The 22,017-nt window shown below is 39.6% G+C and overlaps 1 protein-coding gene and 1 non-coding gene across 4 annotated transcripts; both read right to left on the bottom strand.

Moving 5' to 3' along the window:
* Nucleotides 1-755: 755 nt before the first annotated feature.
* TRNAT-AGU lies at nucleotides 756-829 on the bottom strand. Its single transcript has one exon. It is a non-coding gene; the product is annotated as a tRNA-Thr (tRNA).
* Nucleotides 830-3,209: 2,380 nt separating this feature from the next.
* GPATCH1 (G-patch domain containing 1) lies at nucleotides 3,210-21,740 on the bottom strand. Of its 3 annotated transcripts, XM_014942280.1 has the most exons (22): nucleotides 21,634-21,740; nucleotides 20,501-20,635; nucleotides 20,130-20,215; nucleotides 19,545-19,705; nucleotides 19,109-19,206; nucleotides 18,885-18,943; nucleotides 18,312-18,557; nucleotides 17,332-17,479; nucleotides 16,488-16,567; nucleotides 15,232-15,436; nucleotides 14,283-14,570; nucleotides 13,834-14,015; nucleotides 13,431-13,558; nucleotides 13,022-13,155; nucleotides 12,525-12,694; nucleotides 11,641-11,845; nucleotides 11,374-11,484; nucleotides 10,783-10,907; nucleotides 10,126-10,295; nucleotides 8,963-9,050; nucleotides 7,067-7,177; nucleotides 3,210-4,568 (listed from the first exon to the last, which is right to left on the bottom strand). In XM_014942280.1, exons 1-20 carry the CDS (start codon nucleotides 21,710-21,712, stop codon nucleotides 9,029-9,031), a joined length of 2,832 nt encoding a protein of 943 aa, XP_014797766.1. In that variant the 5' UTR covers nucleotides 21,713-21,740; the 3' UTR covers nucleotides 3,210-4,568; nucleotides 7,067-7,177; nucleotides 8,963-9,028. The 3 variants fall into 3 exon arrangements, with proteins under 3 accessions (XP_014797766.1, XP_014797765.1, XP_014797767.1); XM_014942279.1 differs by having other exon boundaries at nucleotides 3,210-7,177; XM_014942281.1 differs by having other exon boundaries at nucleotides 3,210-7,177; nucleotides 7,759-9,050; nucleotides 10,126-10,271.
* Between the last annotated feature and the right edge of the window lie 277 nt (nucleotides 21,741-22,017).

Raw genomic sequence — 22,017 nt, 5'->3', positions numbered from 1 at the left:
TCAGGCACTGGAAGGGCCTGCCCAGGGAGGTGGTGGAGTCACCATCCCTGGAGGTATTTAAGAAACGTGTAGATGTGGCTCTTCAGGGCATGCTCTACTGCCCACGATTGTTGGGTTTCGTCTGTTCGGGGGGGGGGGGGTGTGTGTGGTGTGTGTGTGTGTCTATGAGCACCACTTGCTGTATTTTAGAGCGGGTGATGACGTGATCCTTGGTGTGATGGTGCAACATTTGGCTGAGGAGTGGGAGAAGGCAGCTCAGACAGAGCGATTTCCCGAATACATATTTAAAACATGCGAGTAAGAGGGTCTGGGTACTGCTGGGGCAACAGCCGCAGCATCAGACACCGAGCCAAGACGCCCTCAGGCTGCAGGGGGAATTAAAAAGGCTGTATCGCTAGAAACGTCTGCCTCGCTGCGGGGCTATTTGGAGACAAGAAAAGGAAAAAAGAAAGGAAATTGAGAGGCGTTTGCTGGGGGAGGAGGTGTAATTTTGGGGCGCCCGGGGCGAGTGCCGCACTGCCTGAGCGACGACACCACGCTTTTTACCCCCAAATGGGGTTTTTCGCCCCGGCACGACCCCTCCCACCTCCGCGGTAAAAACGGCGCCCCGTGGGCAAAAGACGGGGGAAGCGCCCCGCGGCGACGACACCACGCTTTTTACCCCCAAATGGGGTTTTTCGCCCCGGCACGACCCCTCCCACCTCCGCGGTAAAAACGGCGCCCCGTGGGCAAAAGACGGGGAAAGCGCCCCGCGCAGGCACCGCTGGGATTCGAACCCAGGATCTCCTGTTTACTAGACAGGCGCTTTAACCAACTAAGCCACGGCGCCGCGCGATATGCACGGCTTCCGAGCGGCCCCAATACAGCCACCCGCCCCTGCCCGCCGCCCGCTGCGGGACAGGGGGATGGCAAGGGACTAAAAACAGCTATAAGCAACGAAACTTACCCATTTCACTAAAAGCAGAATAAAAGAGCTCACTTTTCCTTGTTTTTTCTCAATTTGGGAAACAGAGCGCTGGCTCGAAAGAAAACTTCCAACCCATTGATCGAACCAACCCTCCACAGAGCAACTGCTTTTTTTTTTCCTATTTCAGGGGGAAAAAAAATGGAGCTTTGATTTTTCCACCTGAAAAGGGTAAAAAAAGAAACAAAGAATGCTTTCAATCCTAATACAATGTTAATTATTCTAGAACTAACTATTTCTAACATACAGAAATTGGTTCAGTGTTATTAACTACATTAAAGCCAAATTAATTCAGCTGTGAAACTCGCACATTTTATGTTATCTGTTTTTGAAAAAAAACACACATGAGGAGCATAGACAGAGCATTTTCTCTTAGCCCCTGTAACAGAACAATAACATTTAATTAAGGAGTAAAGAGGGGAAAAGAATGCTGGAAAATAGTACGATTTATCACCTAATACTATTTAAAGCCATAAATCTGTAAAACACTGTAACTATTCCTTAGAAATATTTTTCATTTAACCTTGGATTCAAGTGCAGTTGTTACTACACAATTTAAACAAAAGAAAAAAATCCACCTACTTAGATTTCTTTGTGTTCCACAGCTTGACTGCATTCCAGGCTGTCACATGCTCAGTTCCAACTATTTTCCCCACTTTAAGTTCCTTTTAGAAAGAAATGTCGAAAAGGTTGAAAATACTACCTTTAGGAAAAAGGCTTCCAAACATTTTGAAACACTTAATCTTTTATGAGTTGACATTCTCCCACACCCTGAATAGCTGTAACCCTCTCAGGGCTGCTCCTACGAACGGGCGGACAAACCCGAGCTCCTGCTGGAGGAGCCTCTATCCCCCGGAGCTGGTCGGTGCTGCACCACCTCAGACACAGCCACACGCGTCTGTGCCTGGAAGCTCCTTTACAGAGTAAGGACTATGGCAACAAATTAGTGGTCTGTCTAAAGAATGGAAGGAAACCTGTCAATAATTTAGATATCCACATATTTTTCTTCAGTAAGTTGAACTTGGAACTACTGTATTCATTTAAAATTGTTTAAAATTTCCCAAAGGACAAGTCAGTAATTTCATTCTCTAGTACCATGCAGCATAAATAGGATTTATACTCCTGGGGGTTTTATTCTTTACCTGATATATCACAGCTATTTGCTGGATTGTTACAATGCATTTTATTATTCTTCATGCAGAACACTGCAGTACAGCAAGGTCTCTTAGCTTTATATGCGCGTTACAGAAAGCTCAGCTTTATAGGTGCATTACAGAAGGACGCACAGACACTCCATTTATATGTAAATGTGTTACCATCCCAAGGCTGCTGGATTAATTCAAAGGTCAGGAGAAACAGGAGGTGGCAACGGCAAGATGTGTCTCACTGGAGCAGACAGACAGACAGACAGAACACACACCTGGGTATCACCTCAGAGTCACTGTGCTGCAGGCACAAGAAAGGTTTTTCACATTCTTCACACTGGCATAAATGTAACCAAAAAAAGGCTTTTCAGTTAATCATCTGTGACAGATATAAATATATGTAGGTACAAATATACCTAGGCCTGATTTTTGAGATCGGAGTGCATGTAGCTGTCATGAACTTGACACAGATAGTATTGCTCAAAACTCATTCCTGGGAAGAATGGCTTGGAGGTTTTTTCCTGAGCAGAACTTTATTTTATGTGAACTCTAACTTTATTCTTTTCAGCTGTTGGCTGGTCCATCTGGGTGATAATCACTAGCTGGTTTGGGGCTCTTTTTGTTTCCTGTTTTTTTACCTGACCGTTATCTAACTAAAGGAGAAATAGAAAAGTAGGAAGAAAAATTAAAAAAGGAAAATTGATACATAACAATAATTTTAGATGATGAACCCACTGTAGTCAATACAAAGTTTTTCTACTGACTACAAACATTTTCATGAAGTTTAATCCACTTCTATCAGCATCAACACCAATTCCTAGTTGTGAAACTTGTGAAACTATTTACTGAAACTTTGAGACATTTTTCTATTGCTTGGTATGCCTTAAATATTGCTAAAATGCACAAAAAAATCCTTTTCTGTACCAATTTTATTCTCAAATTTCTGTTAATTGATACTTCTAGGAATGCACATTTTCACTGATAGCACATTTATAAAACTTACTTAAAAGCTTAAAAAGCTGTATGCTGCTTTTGAGTACCTCCTGTTCAGCAAGAAATTATCATTAAAATATTATAGAAATAATATTAATAAAAGTTAGTTCTTTTTCATGCAGTTTTATTTAATGGTTATTGACAAGGAGAAAAATACACACAAGATCTTGCAAATCCACTACCAAAACTGTAATAAAAAGCATGTTTCAATGCCATTGAGTTTGTTAACGTTCTTCTTTCCTAACATCTATTTATAATTCATGTTTTAGAAGACAGAATACATGCAGTCCCAGCTTTAAAAAGACACTCCTAAGAATTCATATAAACTGATTTATGTCCAGGACCACATGAATATTACCTGCCATGTATACTCCTGTATAAGCAGCCAATTACTCTGCAGAAGCACCAAGTGTAGAAAAACAAAATATGTTTATTTTTAGAAGTACACATATGTGGCTCTGTTTTCTAAAAATAAAAATGCACCTGTACAGGAAAACTGGTGCCCCTACCAAAATCAATTTTAAAAAAACCTGTTATTTCTACATCCCACTCCCAAAAAAGGATTTGCCAATCTTGGCAAATAGAGAACAAACACAGTCTGTGTTCTCAGCCTAGAAATCTGACAGCTTTCCTTTAACATTCAGATTTTCTTTCTGAACAAATTATGAGGTGTGGTTAAAAAACAAAGTGAGAACCTGAGTGATTTTTGAGCCTCTTGCTTTTCCGCTTTCTGTCACTGAATGAGTATGATCCATCTTTTCAATATTCCACAAAGTAGAATCCTAAGAAAAAGATGCAATTATTTTGAGGTATTTGCCTATTACCAAGAGAGTGATTTACATCATTTCCGTAAGGATGAAAACTCACTCATCACATGAGCCCTCTCAAATACGAGAGCTAAGCTCTCTCACGTTTAAATACCATGCCTTTGGAAAGAACCTTTAGCAATCTTAAAACTGCCTGCACATTTTAAAATAACCAAATTAAGTATGCTTATTAAATTCTAAAGATTTTCTGTAACTACTTGAGGTAAATACTTTTATGAACAACTTCACCATTGTTAATGGCCCCACACCCAGCAGTGGCTTAAATCCCTTACTGGGCTGGGCCATGTTGCAGGATTGAACCCTCACTGCTAAGTGACAAGTGGCCAGCTACTCTGCTTTTGTTGAAATTGTTCAGCAGCTAAAACAGAACCACATTTTACTAAAAGCAAGTTACCAAAAACGCTACCCATTTTCCACTAAATAAATAGCATGCATCTATCTCATAATGTAAATTTCGACTCAAACATTTAGAGGAAAATATTAAACAATTCTAGATTAAAGTCCAATTTTGGAAGCAGTGATACCCATCAGACAAGAAATCTGCATGTTCCAGAACTGGGCAAGGACTCGAGTGCTTCCTGAAATCTGCAGCGGGGAAAGGATTATGAGCATCTCTTACAGGAAACAATGCTGGAGTCACTGCAATTTAAAAGAAACATTACAATCTTCCAGATTGAATTTCCCATCCAAAGTAATGCCTAATCCCTCAAAGACAATTTTATTACAGTGTTTAAAGGCAGACTCTCTCTGATTATTGTTTTAAGAATTCAAAGCTAAATTGGTTGAGTTTATTTAAAGCCACTGATATTTTTAAGGCTTGATTTGACATCTCTATTGTTGCATACTTCCTCCTTAAACTAACAATATCCTAAACTGACATAATGTTTTTACTGTATTACTGACTTCAGTGAGAGATGTTAAGAGTTTTGCATGTGAAGGCTCAGGAGATGATACTGGGTAACGCTTCTGGCACTGGCACCACCTTCTCCAAAAGCATATAAGGAAAAATGATCTGGAAAAACCACCTCTGTACTCAGAGAGTGGCCATAACTGGTTCACTGTGAAAGTGAAAGTACATATTGAGCTGGGGCTCACAGCATCTGTCCTGAATCCAGTCCTATTTCATACTGCCATTAACAATGTAGATAATGAGATAAAGAATACAGAAATGAAATGAAGCCAAAGAGGGTGAGGGTCTACAGTTATACAAGGGAGGAGATTAAAATTCAAAATTATCTTTACAAATTGAATAAATTATCGAGAAAATAAAAGGGTTACAACAGTCTCTATAGGAAACAACGCAGTCGTCACTGCAGTTTGTAGGAGCCTTTAATCAATTACCTAATATGCGTGCTGCCTGATCAGGTCAATTTTATCAAGTCTGACATTCTGTAGTAACATACAAATAATCAGCTGCACAGACAAGGGGTGGGAACAGTGGACTACATCACAGTTCTGAAAAAAAAGGATGCAATAAACGGGGACTCCACCATCATGCTGTCAAAAAAAAGAGAAAAACTCATCCCAGGATGTATGAACAGAGGCACATACACAGAGAAGCATGTAATAATAATTCATTTCTGGGTTTTTTCCAGTTAAAGGGAATACTGTTTACATTATGGGGCTATATAATTCAAGAAAAACGTGGGCCAATTGGAAAGATCTCAGAGATCAACAAGAATGGTCAGAAAATAGGAAATAATAATTAAATATTAAATTAATAAGGATTGTTTAACCTACTGAAAAGATGACTTGGCAGATATAATAGAAGTTCTTGGAAATATATATATAAATGTAGAAAAAAACAAGGGAATAATCTGATCTCCATGTCTGCAGTGGATCTAAACAGAAACAGGTGAGCTCAAGCTGCAGCCAAAATAGTGCATCTTAGGAAAATCTCTCTAATGATGAACACAGTGAGGCAAGGGAACAGATGGTTTGGCAGCCTGCGAGGTCTCCACTGGAGCTCACGAGGAGCAGAACGCATCATCCTGTGGTTGCTCTGACGCCCAGGAATTTTATGATCTGGTTGCAGTGCAAAGCCTAATTATCACAAAATATTCTGTAAGAACTCATGATTATTTATCAGTTCCCAACATCTAGATATATTTTCTCCTTTCCCTGTGTATTATTTTTGCTTCACTCCATAATGTTTTTAAGGGCTTCACTAATCTAAATATTTTATCTCCTCTTTCATCAATGATGATACATATTTCCTAATTAGTAGAAATCAGAATGTGAAGTTTACACTGCAGTGCCATATTGCATATGCTATCTTCTGCCTCTATGTATACCCAAGAACCTAGAAGCTCTAAAAAAACAGTACTAGAAATGCTCACAATCGTCAAAATATTATTCTTCAATTATTTGCAGCAGGAAGTTTGAGTAGACCACTTTATTCACAGTTTCTGCATATGTCATGTCGTGCAGGTTGGAAAAGACCCTTAAGATCATTGAGTCCAACTGTTACCCCAGCACTGCCCAACCCACCAGTAACCCATGTCCCTCAGCACAACGTCTGCCCGGCTTTTAAATACCTCCAGGGATACCACCACTGCCCTGGGCAGCCTCTTCCAAGGCTTCATAACCCTTTGGGTTAAAAATCTTTAGCTAATATCCATTCAAAACCTCAACCTGGCGCAACCTGAGGCTGTTACATTTCTCCATCAGCTTCTGCCTACTTAGTCTGTTACACAGAGAGTTTTAAGTGATTTCAGGAAGGGACTATCATTTTGTCGCATGTATAAAATGTTCAAAGCATAGTGCAGCCCTAACCATGAGTAAAGCCTCAAAGTTCTTTAGTAATACAAATAAAAATATGAATGAACTTTTACAAATAGATCAGGGTGCCTGACTGTAATCACCCAAACAAAAACACCAGGAGGACTGCTGGCATGCGGAGTAACTCACGCATCAAAGCATCATGGGATCAGTCATCATACCTTCATCTAGGGAAATAATCTTCTATTTCTATGATTAACCCAATTATTTCAATTAGATTTTTGTTTGCATAAGTACCAAGTCATTTCAGAATCAGGAGTTTTACTATTTATCTGTGACTGCAAAAACATTTACAGCTGATATTTTTAAACTAAGCAAAATATCTTCAGAGAGCTCCTTGATGATTCATAACATACCCAGAGCTTCACCATTCTGTCATAAGAGCACGAAAGTATTTTTATGTCTTCAAAGCAAAAGTGGCAGGAGCTCTCAGCGTCACTGTGTCCTCTCAGAATCTCAAAAGGGATCTGTAAAGGAACAGAGCAAAGTTCAGGAATATTTTTCCTTAAAATTATTTTTGACGGCTTAGTCCACAAGGGGGAGTATGAAAGCAAGAACCAGACGTAATAAAAATTTTATGTTCCACTTGTCAGAGAAGTTTCCATCTTCCTCTGGGCAGGGGCCTGGAGCAGCTCTACCAAACATGGCTGAGAAACACAGATTCGTGGATGTGGATTTTATTTTTCTGGAGGGGAAGAGAGGTTTTCTTTGGTTTCCCAAGTCTTCTCCCTCTCATGAAAAGCAGTATTTATCTTTAAATTTCATGAAGTCTCTCTCCAGTCCTTCAAACACTTATTTCCTCGACTCCGGCCCATCGCAGGACAGCACATCCATCTCTGAGACCCCACGGTTTAGCCAAGACCGTTCTAAATTTCATCAAAGGTATTTTGAGGCGGCCTTTCCTCAGTCATTTAGGAGTTTGCTGATGACTGCCCGGCACGCGTTTGTGTGACCAGACCGAACAGAAACACCAGCTGCCGCCATCAACCACACGCCAAGTGACAGAGCGCTCGCCCCCCGCCCCGCTCCCAGCTTTCAGAGTCCCGACCTCCCCCTGACGGGCACGGCCCCTGACCGGGCACGGAACTCTCCTCCCTGCGCCGTCGGATCGCGGTCGCCCCAGCGCCCCTCGGTCGGAGAGGGCGACGGCGGAGACTGCGGGGCCCGGGGCCGCCCCGGGCGCTCCCCGCCGCCATGCGCCGCGCGCGCTCCCTCAGACAGCCGCCACGCCCCTCTCCGCAGGCGGTTCCATTCCCCCCGTCCTGCGAGCTCACGGGTTCGATCCCCGGGCGGGGCGGTCTCCTTACGGTAACAGAGGCAACCTGGCGGCCAAATTTCCTGTTTTTCCTTTCCTCGCTCAAATTTACTTGTTGACGTTGCATTAAAACCCGCACAACCGGTGTCAAGCCGAGGCTACTGTATCACCTTGCTGACACGGAGAGCTGTCACAAGGCTGTGGACACTGAAACACACATCAGAGCACTACCCTCCACAGCACTGAATTTTAGTTTAAGGGTTTTGTTTGTAATTTTAAGCAGGAACGTTCTTTTGGTTCCCCTGTGCACCGGGAAAGAGAAGTTTTGGGCATCTATTTTAACAGCCTGATCATGCAAAAAATTACTATTTCAAAGTTTATAATAAAATAATGCAGTAAAGTACCAATTGCTTTTTAAATGTACTGCATGAAACAAAAAGGAAAGTGGTATAAAGTTTTCACTCTAACTACGTAATGCAGGTTACATTACAATACTAATGGCTTAGTACATCAACCTTAACAATCTGTGTCAAAATGACAGTTTATTGGTGTAGATGTGCTAGGGTAAGGGCTATACACCATATACAACCCACCCCACGTACAGCCAGATACTGCCAAACTGCAATCTGAAATTCTGCATCAGACTCTAAAAATACTTGTACCCAACAGAAGTTTTACATTGCTTTAGTTTTTAACTTCCTAATTTAATTCAGACTGAAAATTAGTCTCCAGGGTTTTGGAGGTCCTAGGCAATTGCTTCCCATACAAAAATTATTTTTAATACTTAATAAACTTAAGTATCTTGTTTCATGTTAATTAAAACAGAGCCTGCAGTGTTTCAGAGTATGCTGCCCTGAAAGAAGTCTTTTCAACATTACATAATCCATACATTTTGAACATATGAAGCATCACAAAATAAACATATGTACATTTACTTTCAAACAAATTCAATATGAATACAGTATCTACAGCGCTTCAAAGTACACAATTGATCTACCATCACAGAGGAGATCAAAAATCGGAGATCAAAGTCCCACAGCACTAAAGAAAGCAAGCTGCCTCTTCAATACTGAAGTTGTTTTAATCTAAAAGGGGAAAGAAGAAGAAAGAGGTCAGACTGGATAGTAACATGCAACAGTAAGAACATTTAATTACTTGAGCAGTTTCTTAAACCTTAGTTTAAGACAGAGGTCCGAGTTATGCGAGATAAAAAACCATTCTCAGTGATAGACACATAAAAATGCAAAGACTTCCAAAATAACTGGTTGTACAAAGAAATCTATTCTGTGCAAAATGCATAAATACATATACATATTTTAGCTATTTAAAAACCAAGAAAAGCAGCTTTTTTCAGTAAGAAAACACCAGTAAGTACATAACTGATGCTCTGTTCCAAAGGAGCAGCAGAGTCCTTTGGAATGCCAGCCCTTCCGTAGGGCAGCTGGATGTGGCATTTCAGCAAATATGCCGAGACCTCTCCTCCACCCAGTCCGAGACACAGAACACAACCCAATTTTCACATTTCTGTTGGTACTATGCTCAAGTCTCTAGTTCATAAAAATGCAACACCACAATCTCAATTTAGCAGACATGTACCTGACGCAGGCATTGTTCCGTTTGCCTCGCTGCTCCTTGCTTGGGCACAAAAATGGTTTAAGCATCAATGCCACACAATGGAGCTATTTGAGTCAGATCTTTTGCTAATTATCAACAAACCAAAGCAGACTCATAACATTCTGAAGCAGACAACGTTGCTTCCAATGTGGCCAAGTAAAAAGAAGTAGACAAAATAATGGAAATAAGAATCACCACCTACACTTGTTCAGTTATTCCCATTCAAAATGCCTTCCAAGAATGCCAGTCGTCATTAACTACAACCTCCATTAACTAGCAGAGTTGTCTATTTAGTGCCCTTTATCTTAAGGAGCTTCCATCCTAAAATTAATTACCCCCAGCTTAAGGTGTATACTATTTGTAATCTTTCCTCACTTTATTAAAAAAAAAAAAAACAAAAAAAGAAAAAGCAGTATTTTGTATTTAGAAAGAGACCATCTGTTACATATTGGCTGCAAATAGGTTCACTACAATGAAAACTCAGAAATTGAGGTTTTGGTTATCCACTGCAAAACTTACAAGTGTTTACATAAACTTTCTGTTTACCTTCTAAGAAGTTCTTTGGGTGACAAGCCTGTGGTGTCTATATCACTAAGGCTGTCACTGCTATCTGTGGTGTCTGAACTGCTGTCTTTTTCTGATTTTTTATTCTTGTGTTTTCCTTTGTTTTTCTGTTTCTTATGTTTCTTTTTCTGTAAAAAGAAGAGAAATAATCCCTTATTTCATTGTGAAAGATTTGGGTTTTTCTGAACGCAAGAAGTTGGTTTCAGTGTAGTCTCCAAGCTTAACTGAAATGGAACATTTAACAATGACACTTTTCCACTACTCAGACTGAGCTAGAAAATACGTACCAAAATCACCCATTTCATCCCAAACACTTGAAACAGAAATGTATACAAATAATAATAATGACAAGCCATGAATTATATGCAGTTCTTCGAATATGCCTGACATCTTCCGTATACAAAATTAAACTGCCCACAATATTCTGTCTATAGTCACATTGTATATATGGAAAAAGCAGCACCTTACTTGAATCATTTTCGGTTCCGAAGTTCAGGTTTCAAGACACCTAAGAAACTCAGTTGCTTAAGTTCTACTCCCACTGTATCTATTTTCTACAGCCTAGCATAAATAATAGAAAGTTTTGATTGACAGATGACAGAATCAATACTGTTTAAAATTAAATTAAAAATAAAATACCTTTTCCTTTTTGTGTTTGTGTTCTCTCTTAGTCTTGTGTTTCTCTCTGTTCTTTCTATGTTTTTCTTTCTTACTAGGCCCAGGAAAACTTGCTGGCGCCACTGGATCTTGTTGCCAAGTAGAGCCTAAAGCACAAAGCAAATGAAGAAAAAAAAAATGACAAAAAAAGATAATTTTATATTAACTTCTATATTACTTTTCATGTAATAGGATAGTTTAAAAAAATTAATCTAAGATTTCAAATGGAAATGAAATGTCTACAACTCCTAGCTGCAACGTTCCTACTGCAATTAAATGCCTTTGCAATCTGTTATTAAAAGAAACTGTAAGGCTGGTCCTATATTTTCACTACGGCTTCTTATCATTGCCTCTGTAGAGCCACAACGAAAGTGGTACACAGACAAAGAGGTTCCTGCTAGTCGATCACAGCATGGTAACAAAGCATTTGTTGGTGCCAGTTTGACATAACTCAGGCATTTAAGAGGTAAAGTACCTACTCACAAATATTTTTTTTTTAAAAGTGAAATATCGTGTATCTTGCATAGAACTTCAACGTGTAGAATTTGCCCACTAGAATTCTACAGAACCTACCAGAAGAAAAAGCTGGAGGCAACTTTGGTCCAAACTCCTCTGCTGCATCCGCTTCCTGCCTTGAAGTTGGCAGCAAAGAAATGCCAGGATCAGCTGCAGCAGCCGCATTCTCTATGGAAAAAACAGAAATGTCTTTATTTGAAAGGAAAATAAGGTAACACTTTTTCCAAGAAGCACTGAAGAAAGTTAAAGCAGTCCTGGAGTATTTGATTCATAAATGAAGCTTTTACAAGGTATTTATACAAATGAATATCCATTAAGTACTACCTTGTACATTTGATGAGGAGTTGTCTGGCAGATCAACTTGCTTGGTGGTTTCTGAATGTATTTCGGAGGTAGGTGGTTGCTGTTCTTCATCACTCTCTTCTTCAGAGGAAGATGATTTTTCATCTGAGGAACTCACAAAGATGGCCTTAAATAAGTCCATGGATGGTCTGCTTTCTTCTTCTTGATCCTTCTCTTCATCAGCTACCTGCAAAAAACATCATAACAAACCGAACTTAAACACTAAAGAAACTAACAACCTCTCACTGATAAGTAATAACTTCTAACATGCTGACATGTATTTACAAAACAATCAAATATCACAACTGCTGTGAAATATAGTCTTAGGAATTGCTAGTCCAAAACAATAAAACTCTGGAATGCTGCTGAACTAAGTCAGTGTCCTGTAAGTCAGGGCAGTGCAATCCGTGCTACACAGACAGTTGGAAACAGATCCCAAGATATTATAAATTTTAACTCATTAATTCAAACTTAAGGTATACACTACTAAATTTAAGCAAGAGGAAAACACCACCTTTCTCCCCAAAGCATGCACTCATCTCCGTTCTAAACAGAAAAAAAGATATACGACGTGCTTGTGAGCAAAGTGCGTGGGTATAACTCCTGCTGAGCTACATTTTATCTTCTCTTAAGCTGCTATGTCAAGTACAGTCACACATGCTGTCCTCGTATGCTGTAAGTGTTTCATGTCTCAGAGTTATAACCTCAAAACTCTTCCAAGTACAATCTCACATCTTTGCTTATCCCGAGCTGGCTCTCCTGCAAACTGATCTGTATTAAATCAATTCCCATGTCACCCAACCTCATTCTAGGGTTGTGAAAAGTTTACAGCTGCCCCTTAGGTCCCGACGCAGTTGTGAACTCACCTGGGTGGGAAGAGTTTCACTCGGCCCACTCCTGCTTTCTTCTGCTGCTGGCACTGGTGGCTGCTGCTGAGCATCAGCTTTTGATCTAGCAAGACTAATGAATTCACTGATAGAATCTTTTTTCTCCTTCTCTTTATCTGACACATCCCATCTTGAAGGTTTCTTTGGTTCTGAAAAAGACCCAAACATTCAAATCAGTTGCATGCCAAATTATCCTGCATTTCTTGGCTACCTGATTTTAAATTACTCTGCTTCTTCAGTATAGTTTGATACTTTTTAAATCTTTCCAATAAATATCTGACCTATTAAGGTATTCTAGGTGGAAGAAATTATATCACTGATTTCAGTTTTTGTATGACTGAATTTATTTTCAATTTTGTTCCTCTTTTCTCAAATTAAAAAAAAAATAGGTAGATAAGTTCTCGATGACAAATATACGCTTTTTCTATTTTATTATCTCATTTATAGCTAAAGTAATAAAGTAACAACAAACTTACTGTTGAGACTGTTATTCTGTTGGATTTTTTCATTTGTTGCTTGAGTTACAGATGTGGTGGGCTCAGGCACAGTTAAGAAATTAAACACAGAATACTTGTCTCGTTTCACTTTTGGTAACCCAACAATGGTAGAACTAGAGGGAAATAAAGATGTTTGTTGATTATTATTTTCAACACAGAAAAAGCCTCAAATTATCTACCACAAGTTGAAACACCTATAGCAGTCCTTAAAATGCATACTATTTTGTCAGAGGTCACCATGTTTAATGAGGCAAATAAAAACATTAGGCAGCTCTATGTTATGCCTATTATGACACAAGAAGAAAACATCAAGCCAGATTTTCCACAAGCATATGAAATACTCAGAATTTTCAAAAAGTGTTAAAAATAACAGCATCAATCATCTTACTCAGGATATGGGTCAGGAACATTAAATCTTTTACACAACAGCTTTTCAGGATGCCATTCAAACTTGTCTCTCGTGAGTTTGCCAAACATCTTCATCTTCACGGCAGTTTCCTTATCATCGATGTCATTCTGAAAATGCCAAATATTTATAGCTGCTAAATAAGTAACAACTTACTAAATAGACTGTTTCAAGAACAGGACAGAAAGATAAATATTTAAGTGTAGTTTAACAAACATCTGCTTTGTATGCAGTGAGTGTTTTCAGAACAGTTTTCTAAACAGAAGGGCAACAAAACCTGGACATTATATCTACAAAGAGTTTTAAAGAAAAAGAACTTTCCAAGTCAGGGTTAAGGCAGCAACTGCAGCTCCAAGGTACTAAAAGACATAAAAACAGCACATACCTCTTGGTCCCGAGGAACTTCCACTTTGTCAACATCATCTTCATATTTGGCCCGGGTAAACCTGGATGAGAGTGTTGAATTTGAGGATTTGTAGAACATGGCGGCACGGAAGAACTCCTCTTGTTCTCTTCCTCGCTCCCATTCTGTCATACTCGGGTCTAAATAACACTCCAATGTATCTACTATAAGAAGAGAAATTATCTACTGTAAGATAAGGATAGAAACGCTTAGCAGAGATTACAGCTGATTTAGGCCTGATGCTTTTTCAAGAAAAAATAAGATAATAAGCAAACATCCTTGCAAGTATTTAATGAGTATTTAGTTTAAGGACAGTATTAATCTCAACTGTGTTATTCCTTGATAAGCAGAGGTAATTTTGCAAGATAACATTACAAGTAAAATTTTTTTCAGAGAAATATTATAATGTCAGGATTAATCTCTTCAGGTACCTTTTTCTCCTTGTTTAAGACTTTTCAGAAAGTTTTCATATCTTTGTTGTTTTTCTGGATTTTTTGCAAATGGTTTGAAGTCACTAGAGCCAGCGTTTGCTAACTGCCCCCCCAACAACATCTGCCATTTGTGAGCAGCATCATCTGGGGAGGCTGGCTGGAACCTGCTGCTCTGAGACTGATGAGGCAACGCTCTTGCTTTCATTTGTTGTTCGGATGCTTGTTTCACTTCTTTAAGTCTTTCTCTGTCTTTTTCAGACAGATATTCCAAAACAGAAGGAGCTGGACCTAAAAAAAAAAAGCCAAAAAAACCCACAAAATAGTAGCAATTTTTTGTTTCTATTTATCTTTTACAACTATTTATACCACTTTAGCAGAGGAAAAAAGCCTACCACTACACATATATGTTTGGAGAAAAGGCTCTTAAGCATCAATAATCAGTATAATGGCAGAAGTCAGCCAAAAAAATTGGCTACTATTGCACCTTTGATGCTATTTACCACATATTGACATATTACTTCATACCCTTTGCTATTGTAGTTACAAATGTGAACCACGTTTGCAAATTACATTGTTAGTGGATTTCCATGTATTTCAGTGAAACCTCATTTTTACAGGGGGAAAAGATAAAAACTAACAACTCACTGCCTACTATATTCCTAATTCATAAGGCCACCAAAAAAAAAAACCAAACCACAAAACCAACATAATAAAACACAATCCCACACAAACTTTTCTTTAGAAGATTGAAGTAAATGAAAATACAGAAAGGTATGTCAACAATTCAACTGTGAGATAAAACTGGACAATGACAAGATATTCTAGCTAATCCACCTAGATTGAATATTTTTATATCAGAGAATAGTATTCAAGGTTAGACAAAATTTTTACTGCAATATAAACAGGGGGCCTGAAACACAAGCAAAGGTGTGCTCAGGTGTATCAATACCTTTCAGAGCAGCCTCTCCCAGACGTTCCCTCCTCTGAGATGCATCCAAAGTGTGCCTGCTTTGCTGTGCCAGATCACTCGCAAGTTTTCCAGTCGATTCCTCTAATGCCTTCTGTAACCGGCAGTTTTCATTCCCAGCTGCTATCACAGGCCGGAAGTAATGGACTGGTCTGTAATTGCGTGGCAGGTCAGGCGGGGGATAAACCTTGGCAGGGGGATGACAAAAAGAAAAGAAAAAAAAAATCCACTGAGAGAGATACAACTATGTATTTAACACCTACAAATGTGCTTGAGAAAAAAGTCACCTCAATCAAAAAACGCCTAAGTTTACATCTCTAGCAGCAGAAACAGGTATTACAAGCTACTGATTCTTTCAGAGCCAGTCAGCAAGTGGCATCACAACACAAACTTTGGGAACAGATTGTTCTACTGTTAATATGCAATGATTATGAAAAACAGGAAAACATGCAGATCAAGCTGCAGCAGAGTTAACAAGAGCCTTAATATGCATTGCTTTTATTTTAGAAAATGCTCTTGGTATTGCTAAATAGTTCCAATTTTTAAAAACAGGAGTAACATGACTTAATTAATTGGACTACTAAGTACTTCTGTGCTTACTGCATTTTAATCTTTTTTAAAGTCCTTTTCACTCACATTCTTCATTCAAGCTGTTATTTCAAAGGCTATCCCTACACCTCCTATACAATGAGATTTTATATATGACACAAGCGTCCCTCCTTTTTCTTCATCAGAAAAAGGACCATGTGATACAACTCTGTTTTTCATTCTAATCTATGCAAATATATATGGTATAAATGATGCAAACTTGAGAACGGGGCTAACAAATTAACAATAACAGCAAAGTGGATAAAGCATGGGGCCTGATTTTTACAGAAAACTCAGTATTACATCTGAAAGACCTCGATGCAAAAGATGTACCTTTTTTTTTTTTTACTTCACAGTTAAATCAAACCATTAGTCCAACTTTATGCCAAGTAACAGTGGATGGTGTGAAAGGCGTTTGCTCAAAGCCAGTACATGGCCAAAGTTTAAATTCATCCAGCAGTCTGACAAATTTCACGTTTGTACCGAGTAGCTTTCGACGCTGTAATTTTGCTCATTCAGCAATCTTTCTCACTAGCCAGAAATTTTATTTCTAAGAATATAAAAAACACTGAGCAACAGTGAAGTCCATACAGCTAATATGTCAATTTGCTGATGTTATTCTTAATACAAAAATATCAGTATCTGCTTACCTTGCTTGGACTTGATGATTTTGACGCCAAGGAAAAACCATCCAAGATTCTGCCAATATATTTAACATCTCTTTCAGACCCTACAAAAGAACCATAGAGCTGGTCAGTATTTGAAACACGTACATATGGCAAAAAGCATTTTTTTCCTGAGTATTTTCCATTTTGCGATATATTTTATGGAGCATAATTGTAGTTCTTTGTCTTCAGTGCCTTTCATTGAAATTTAAGGGTTCTGAATCTGGGTTAGTATTATACAGCTAAAAAATGACTGGTAGAGAGACTGCTGTGAGATGAACATGGCTAATGGTGAGGCAACTGTACCACTGCTGTGCACAGCTAACATCATGAGTGCCACTAATTGTGTACAACTCGCACAACGGGTACTCTAAAATCACAACAGTATTTTGTGCACTTAAAAGTTGCACTAAAACCAAAGTAGCATCAAAATAAAATTTACAAACATTATTTGAAAAAACACAAGTATCTCTCAAAAAAAAATCTCTTTGCAAGTATTGGGTCATATTTTGTAGCCATGATTCACAATCATTTGTTTCCTTCAGTGGAACTGAATGCTGTATCTCACAAAGCAGTACATATTGTCCTTTCAAAAATATAATTCGAAGGTTTAATCTATATTGGGATTAGTGGAGGACTTTAGAAATTATTTCCAGATTTGGACAATTCAATATAGAATAAAGACCAGATGAAGTTACAGACATCAGGTCTAGAAGATACTAATCCATTGAAAAGTAAAATACTTGGAAAATAGAGACTACACTTACGTCATATTTTGCTTCCCCAATACAAATTATACCAGCTCTTTAGCTAGAACTACAGTTCTTACTTTTTTTGGATTTATACTGCTTAGGTGCTGTCCAGCCATACAAGCCGTCTCCAGGTTCCTCATCTTTTAGAACTGTATCGTATTTTGAGAGTGTTTCAGTTGCATAAATATCATCATCTTCCTCCTCTAAAGCTCCTACACCAAAAGCCTAAAATGTATTTTAGAATTCAAGAGTGTAAAAACAATACTTTTAAGTCACACGCCAGAAAAAAAACTACAGGTATATCTATCCATCCATATTAGATAAGGTGTCCAGTAAACATACATATAGTGGGGAAAACTAAGCTTCACAAAAAAAAGTGCTACCAACTAGTGGGGAAAAAAAACCCCCAACACACCAAATACAAAAGCAAACCTATTCCACTGCCTTGGCAGGGAGGGACAGCGAGTTTGGTCTTTGCAGGATGAGGACAACAGCCTAATTCCACAAGGTAATATTTGCAGCCTGACTGAGAGCAGGTTAAGTTCTCAAAAGGAAAAAATATGTAAGTTGGCATGAAAACTAAACAAGTATAATTCCCAGAAATATAAACCAACAGTGCTTCTACATAAGAACTACAAATACTATAGCAAGAAGCAAAAATCTCTCTAGCAGATTCAACAGATCTAGCAAAATCTAACAGATTCAACATTACTGAAAGGATTCAGTAAAATTGACACAAAAAACGTAAACTAAAACCATAATGAACACCAACTTTCTCTAATCAAAATAACACAACAATTTTCTCCACCCAACTATTCAAAGTGAGATATTTTACAGTTCTCTAACAATATCGGTAAGCAAAGGCACGTAAGAGTTCTAAGGTATTGCCAACATTTTCATATTAACTAAAAAAAAAAAATAAAATCCTGTTCTCAAACCACATTTAAGGTGCGTACAATGCCTAAGTACTAGGTGCCTTCCACAGAAGAAAAATTAGAATTTATTTAGATTTTACTGCACTAATAATAAAACGCATTAAAAAAAAAAATGTCCTTACCTGACCCGTAATACCTAGTTTTCTTCCTTTACTGTGTCTCAGATCACCAAGCAAATTGCTTGTGTCCTCTGAACCACCTGTGAAAAGATTGAGGTGTTCTCTTCCAGACACACCAAACAAAGCTTGTGAGGGGTCCAAACCCTTATAGCCAAGTCCATGGACATTCTCTTTTGGAGTCAAATCTACTGGCATTACATCTTTTGGTGCAAATGTCACATTTTCCGGCTGGTATTCATCCTCTTCATCCTTGTACAAAATACAAGTATGGAACACCAAATATGATTAAAAGTTTTGTACACTAAGCTTTTACAACATGCAGTTGACCTGAGACTAGGCAAGTTTGCATTTCCTAAATTATATATGAAGATATGTATGAACTACACCTGCCAGGGTAGCAAAAGAATAGATTTTGTTACATTAAAAGCTTTCTTCACAATAGGTATAATAAGTATTTATGAACACTTTTAACAAAACCTCAAACTGAATGTTAAATACTGTTCAAAGACATGAGAGAAGTTTATTTTTAAATACATTATCACACGTTCTTACGTAAGTCAATGAACAACTTAATACCTCAGAACCCTCAGACAGTCCAGGTGGTAACGCACAACCATATACTTTCACTGCAGGGTCTGTAAGAGACAGAAATAGCATATTAAATTACTTATTAAATTTCTCTAAGATTAAAGATACAGAAAAACAAAAAAAAAAAAAAAGGAGGCTTTAAAATAAACTTTCTAATCAGTCCATGAATGCTAAGTTTCTATCAATGAGTTCAGGAACTTCACTGAACTTACCAGGTTTCTGCCTGCGTGGCTTTCTTTTGACGCGTGGTCCAATTCCTTGTCCTTCTTTCCAGCCCATTTTTCGTAACAATTCAACCCCAACTGTTATTCTAAAAAAACAAAGAGGAAAAAAATTACCTCAAACCACATTTTTAGTATTTCTGGAGAAACAATATACATATATACCATTCGAAATTACGGTTTTATACCCTACTTTAAAATTAAATCTGAATTCATCAACATTTGCAAATACACTACATCCCAGTTTATAAATGTTTACCTGATACAAGACTGCATGTATAAAACAAAAACAGAGGCCATCTAGAAAGCATAACGCTGCAGATCTTCCAGTCTCCTTTGTGGGTTACTGTGGTCAAACCTTACTTTTCTAACCAATACAACACTTCTAAGTGAAAGGAATTGTTTGTTTAACTCTAATTTTACTTACTTCGATGGTCCTATTAAATCATCAAATGCAGTGGTTCCTGGAATGGCAGCAACTACTCCTGCGATCTGTCTAGCTTTCTCTTTTAGTCTGTCTTTAGCTTTGGATGCAAAATCATCTGTGGTTGTAATATCTTTTGGTGCTATCCCAAATTCACTAAGATCCTGGAAAATACAGACAAAATGGAAAAGTTTAGATTAAAAAGAAGCTTCCCCCAAATGCTTACTTATTGTAATGGTAAAGGAAAGAAAACAGGATATGACCCTTACATTGGCTAAATTTTTCAAGACTGTATAAATCAGCTGCTTTTTCAATGACTTGAATGATCATATTTTAAACAGCTTCAAGAGTATTTGCACTTTCTGACAGAGGAAGTGAAAGGGTTGAGTTCTGGGGCTGTTTTAAATACTGAGATTACAGGAGCTTCCTAAGTGAATCTATGAAACATCCTATAGGACCACTGTATAGAATAAAGTGATTATAAAGTTACTTCCATTTTAATTAAGTTTTTTAGGAGATTTCATTGCCTGAAACACCTGCTGTCATAGCAACTACTTCCAAAAGATTCGTATTCCTTTATAAATTTACCTCTTCATCCATGAAGTCTTCTGGTCCAAAGACGGTTCTGTCTGCCCTCTTCTGCCGTGATGATACAAAAGCTGAAGGAGTCCACCCTTTAAAGAAAGTAAATATTTAAGTAAGGTACTGTAAGCAGCAATGTAATATTTGAAAACAAATCAAACATTTCAACCTTACACGTTAAGGATACATCAATGGAATACATATAAAACTGCAGCTCAAAAACTCAAGGGGAAATAACTTCAACGATACTGTTTCAACTATTTACAGCATAATGAATAGCTGGGGAAAAAAATGCTTAATGACAGTTAATTTGTTTTCACTAACATTACATTATGGTAATCAATTAACCACTCCAAGAAGACAGAAAAATATCTAACCTTCCTTTGTGCCAACAGTGTTAAAGTAACCTGCTGAGAAACCACCAGTAAACGCTCCATGGAAACGCTGGTATCGTCCCTTTGCATCTTTAACAGTCTGTTCTTGAAGAGGAACTGGCTTTTTAATTCGTTCACCTACAATCAGATAAATCAGAAACTAAGTCACAACACTGCATAAAGAATGGACTCTCCACTTGCTCTGGATATGTTTATTCCTTGCAATTAAGAAGTGAATCAAATAGTAGCCACCCTGAAAAGGAAAGCATCAGCAGTTTACATTTATTCTCACGCTACTTTTAATATTTGGACACACTATTAACGTACACTGCTAAAGTAATGAAGCATTCAAATAGAAATCCTAAACTCCAGCAAGTTCCGAGAATGCGTTTTTTTCCTGCGAAAGGACACCTTCAGCTGCTAAACATCTGACAGAATTTCATCATTTAAGTAACTGTGTAGAGAAATTACAGCACATCACAAGTGTCCAAAACTGGAACAAAACACAGGAGCTACGGACTCTGACATAAACATTTGCACAACATTACTATGAATGAAGGGGCACAGGCTCAGGAGCCACAGCTGTACAGAAGCACTCGGACGACACTGAATCTGTGCCATGCATACAGCAGAGGACGTTCACATCAGTGCAACTTCGGCTGCTGTATTTGAAATCTATTCTTTGAGACTGGGGAGAGGACGAACCGACAGGCCAGACCCAGCCCCAACCAGCACAGTGCCGGCTCACACCGCAGCTGCCAGAACCGCCGAGTGAGCCTTTTAACCCTCCTGCGGTGGGCCGCCCACCTCCCGGCCCTAGGCCGCCCACCTCCCGGCCCCAGGCCGCCCGGCCCGATGGCCCCTCGGCCCAGCCCGCCTGCCAAGGCAACCCCTGCGCCCCGGGGCGGCCGGAGAAGGGGGAGGCAAGTCTACGCTGGGCCCACTACGTCACAGCGTTCCCCAAGTAGAGGCCGCCATAGCATGGACAGCATCACCAGGCCGGGCCAGGCGGGCCCTTCGGGACACTCCAGGGCTCAGGCCGAGCTGCCTCCCGGCCGGCGCTGCAGCCCAGCCCCCGCCGAAACGCACGACGGCGGTACCGAGGAGGCGCAGAGGAGGTCCCCGGGGGCCCTTACCCTCCTGCAGGGGCTGCAGCGCGCTGCCATAGCTCACCAAATCCTCCTCGTCACTGTCGCTGGACTCCGCCGCCGCCATTTTGACGCGGCGGTGGTTGGCGCAGGACAAAGCGTGAGGGAGGTGGGGCGCCTGCGCGGGCCCGCCCCTCAGGGCCCGCCCCTCAGGGCCCGCCCCTCAGGGCCCGCCCCTCAGGGCCCGCCCCTCAGGGCCCGCCCCTCAGGGCCCGCCCCTCAGGGCCCGCCCCTCAGGGCCCGCCCCTCAGGGCCCGCCCCTCAGGGCCCGCCCCTCAGGGCCCGCCCCTCAGGGCCCGCCCCTCAGGGCCCGCCCCTCAGGGCCCGCCCCTCAGGGCCCGCCCCTCAGGGCCCGCCCCTCAGGGCCCGCCC

Source organism: Calidris pugnax, unplaced genomic scaffold (assembly GCF_001431845.1).
Source record: "Calidris pugnax isolate Ruff unplaced genomic scaffold, ASM143184v1 scaffold28, whole genome shotgun sequence".
Taxonomy (NCBI): domain Eukaryota; kingdom Metazoa; phylum Chordata; class Aves; order Charadriiformes; family Scolopacidae; genus Calidris; species Calidris pugnax.
Note: the sequence above shows the minus strand (reverse complement) of the source record. Positions and strands in the feature narration are given on the sequence as shown.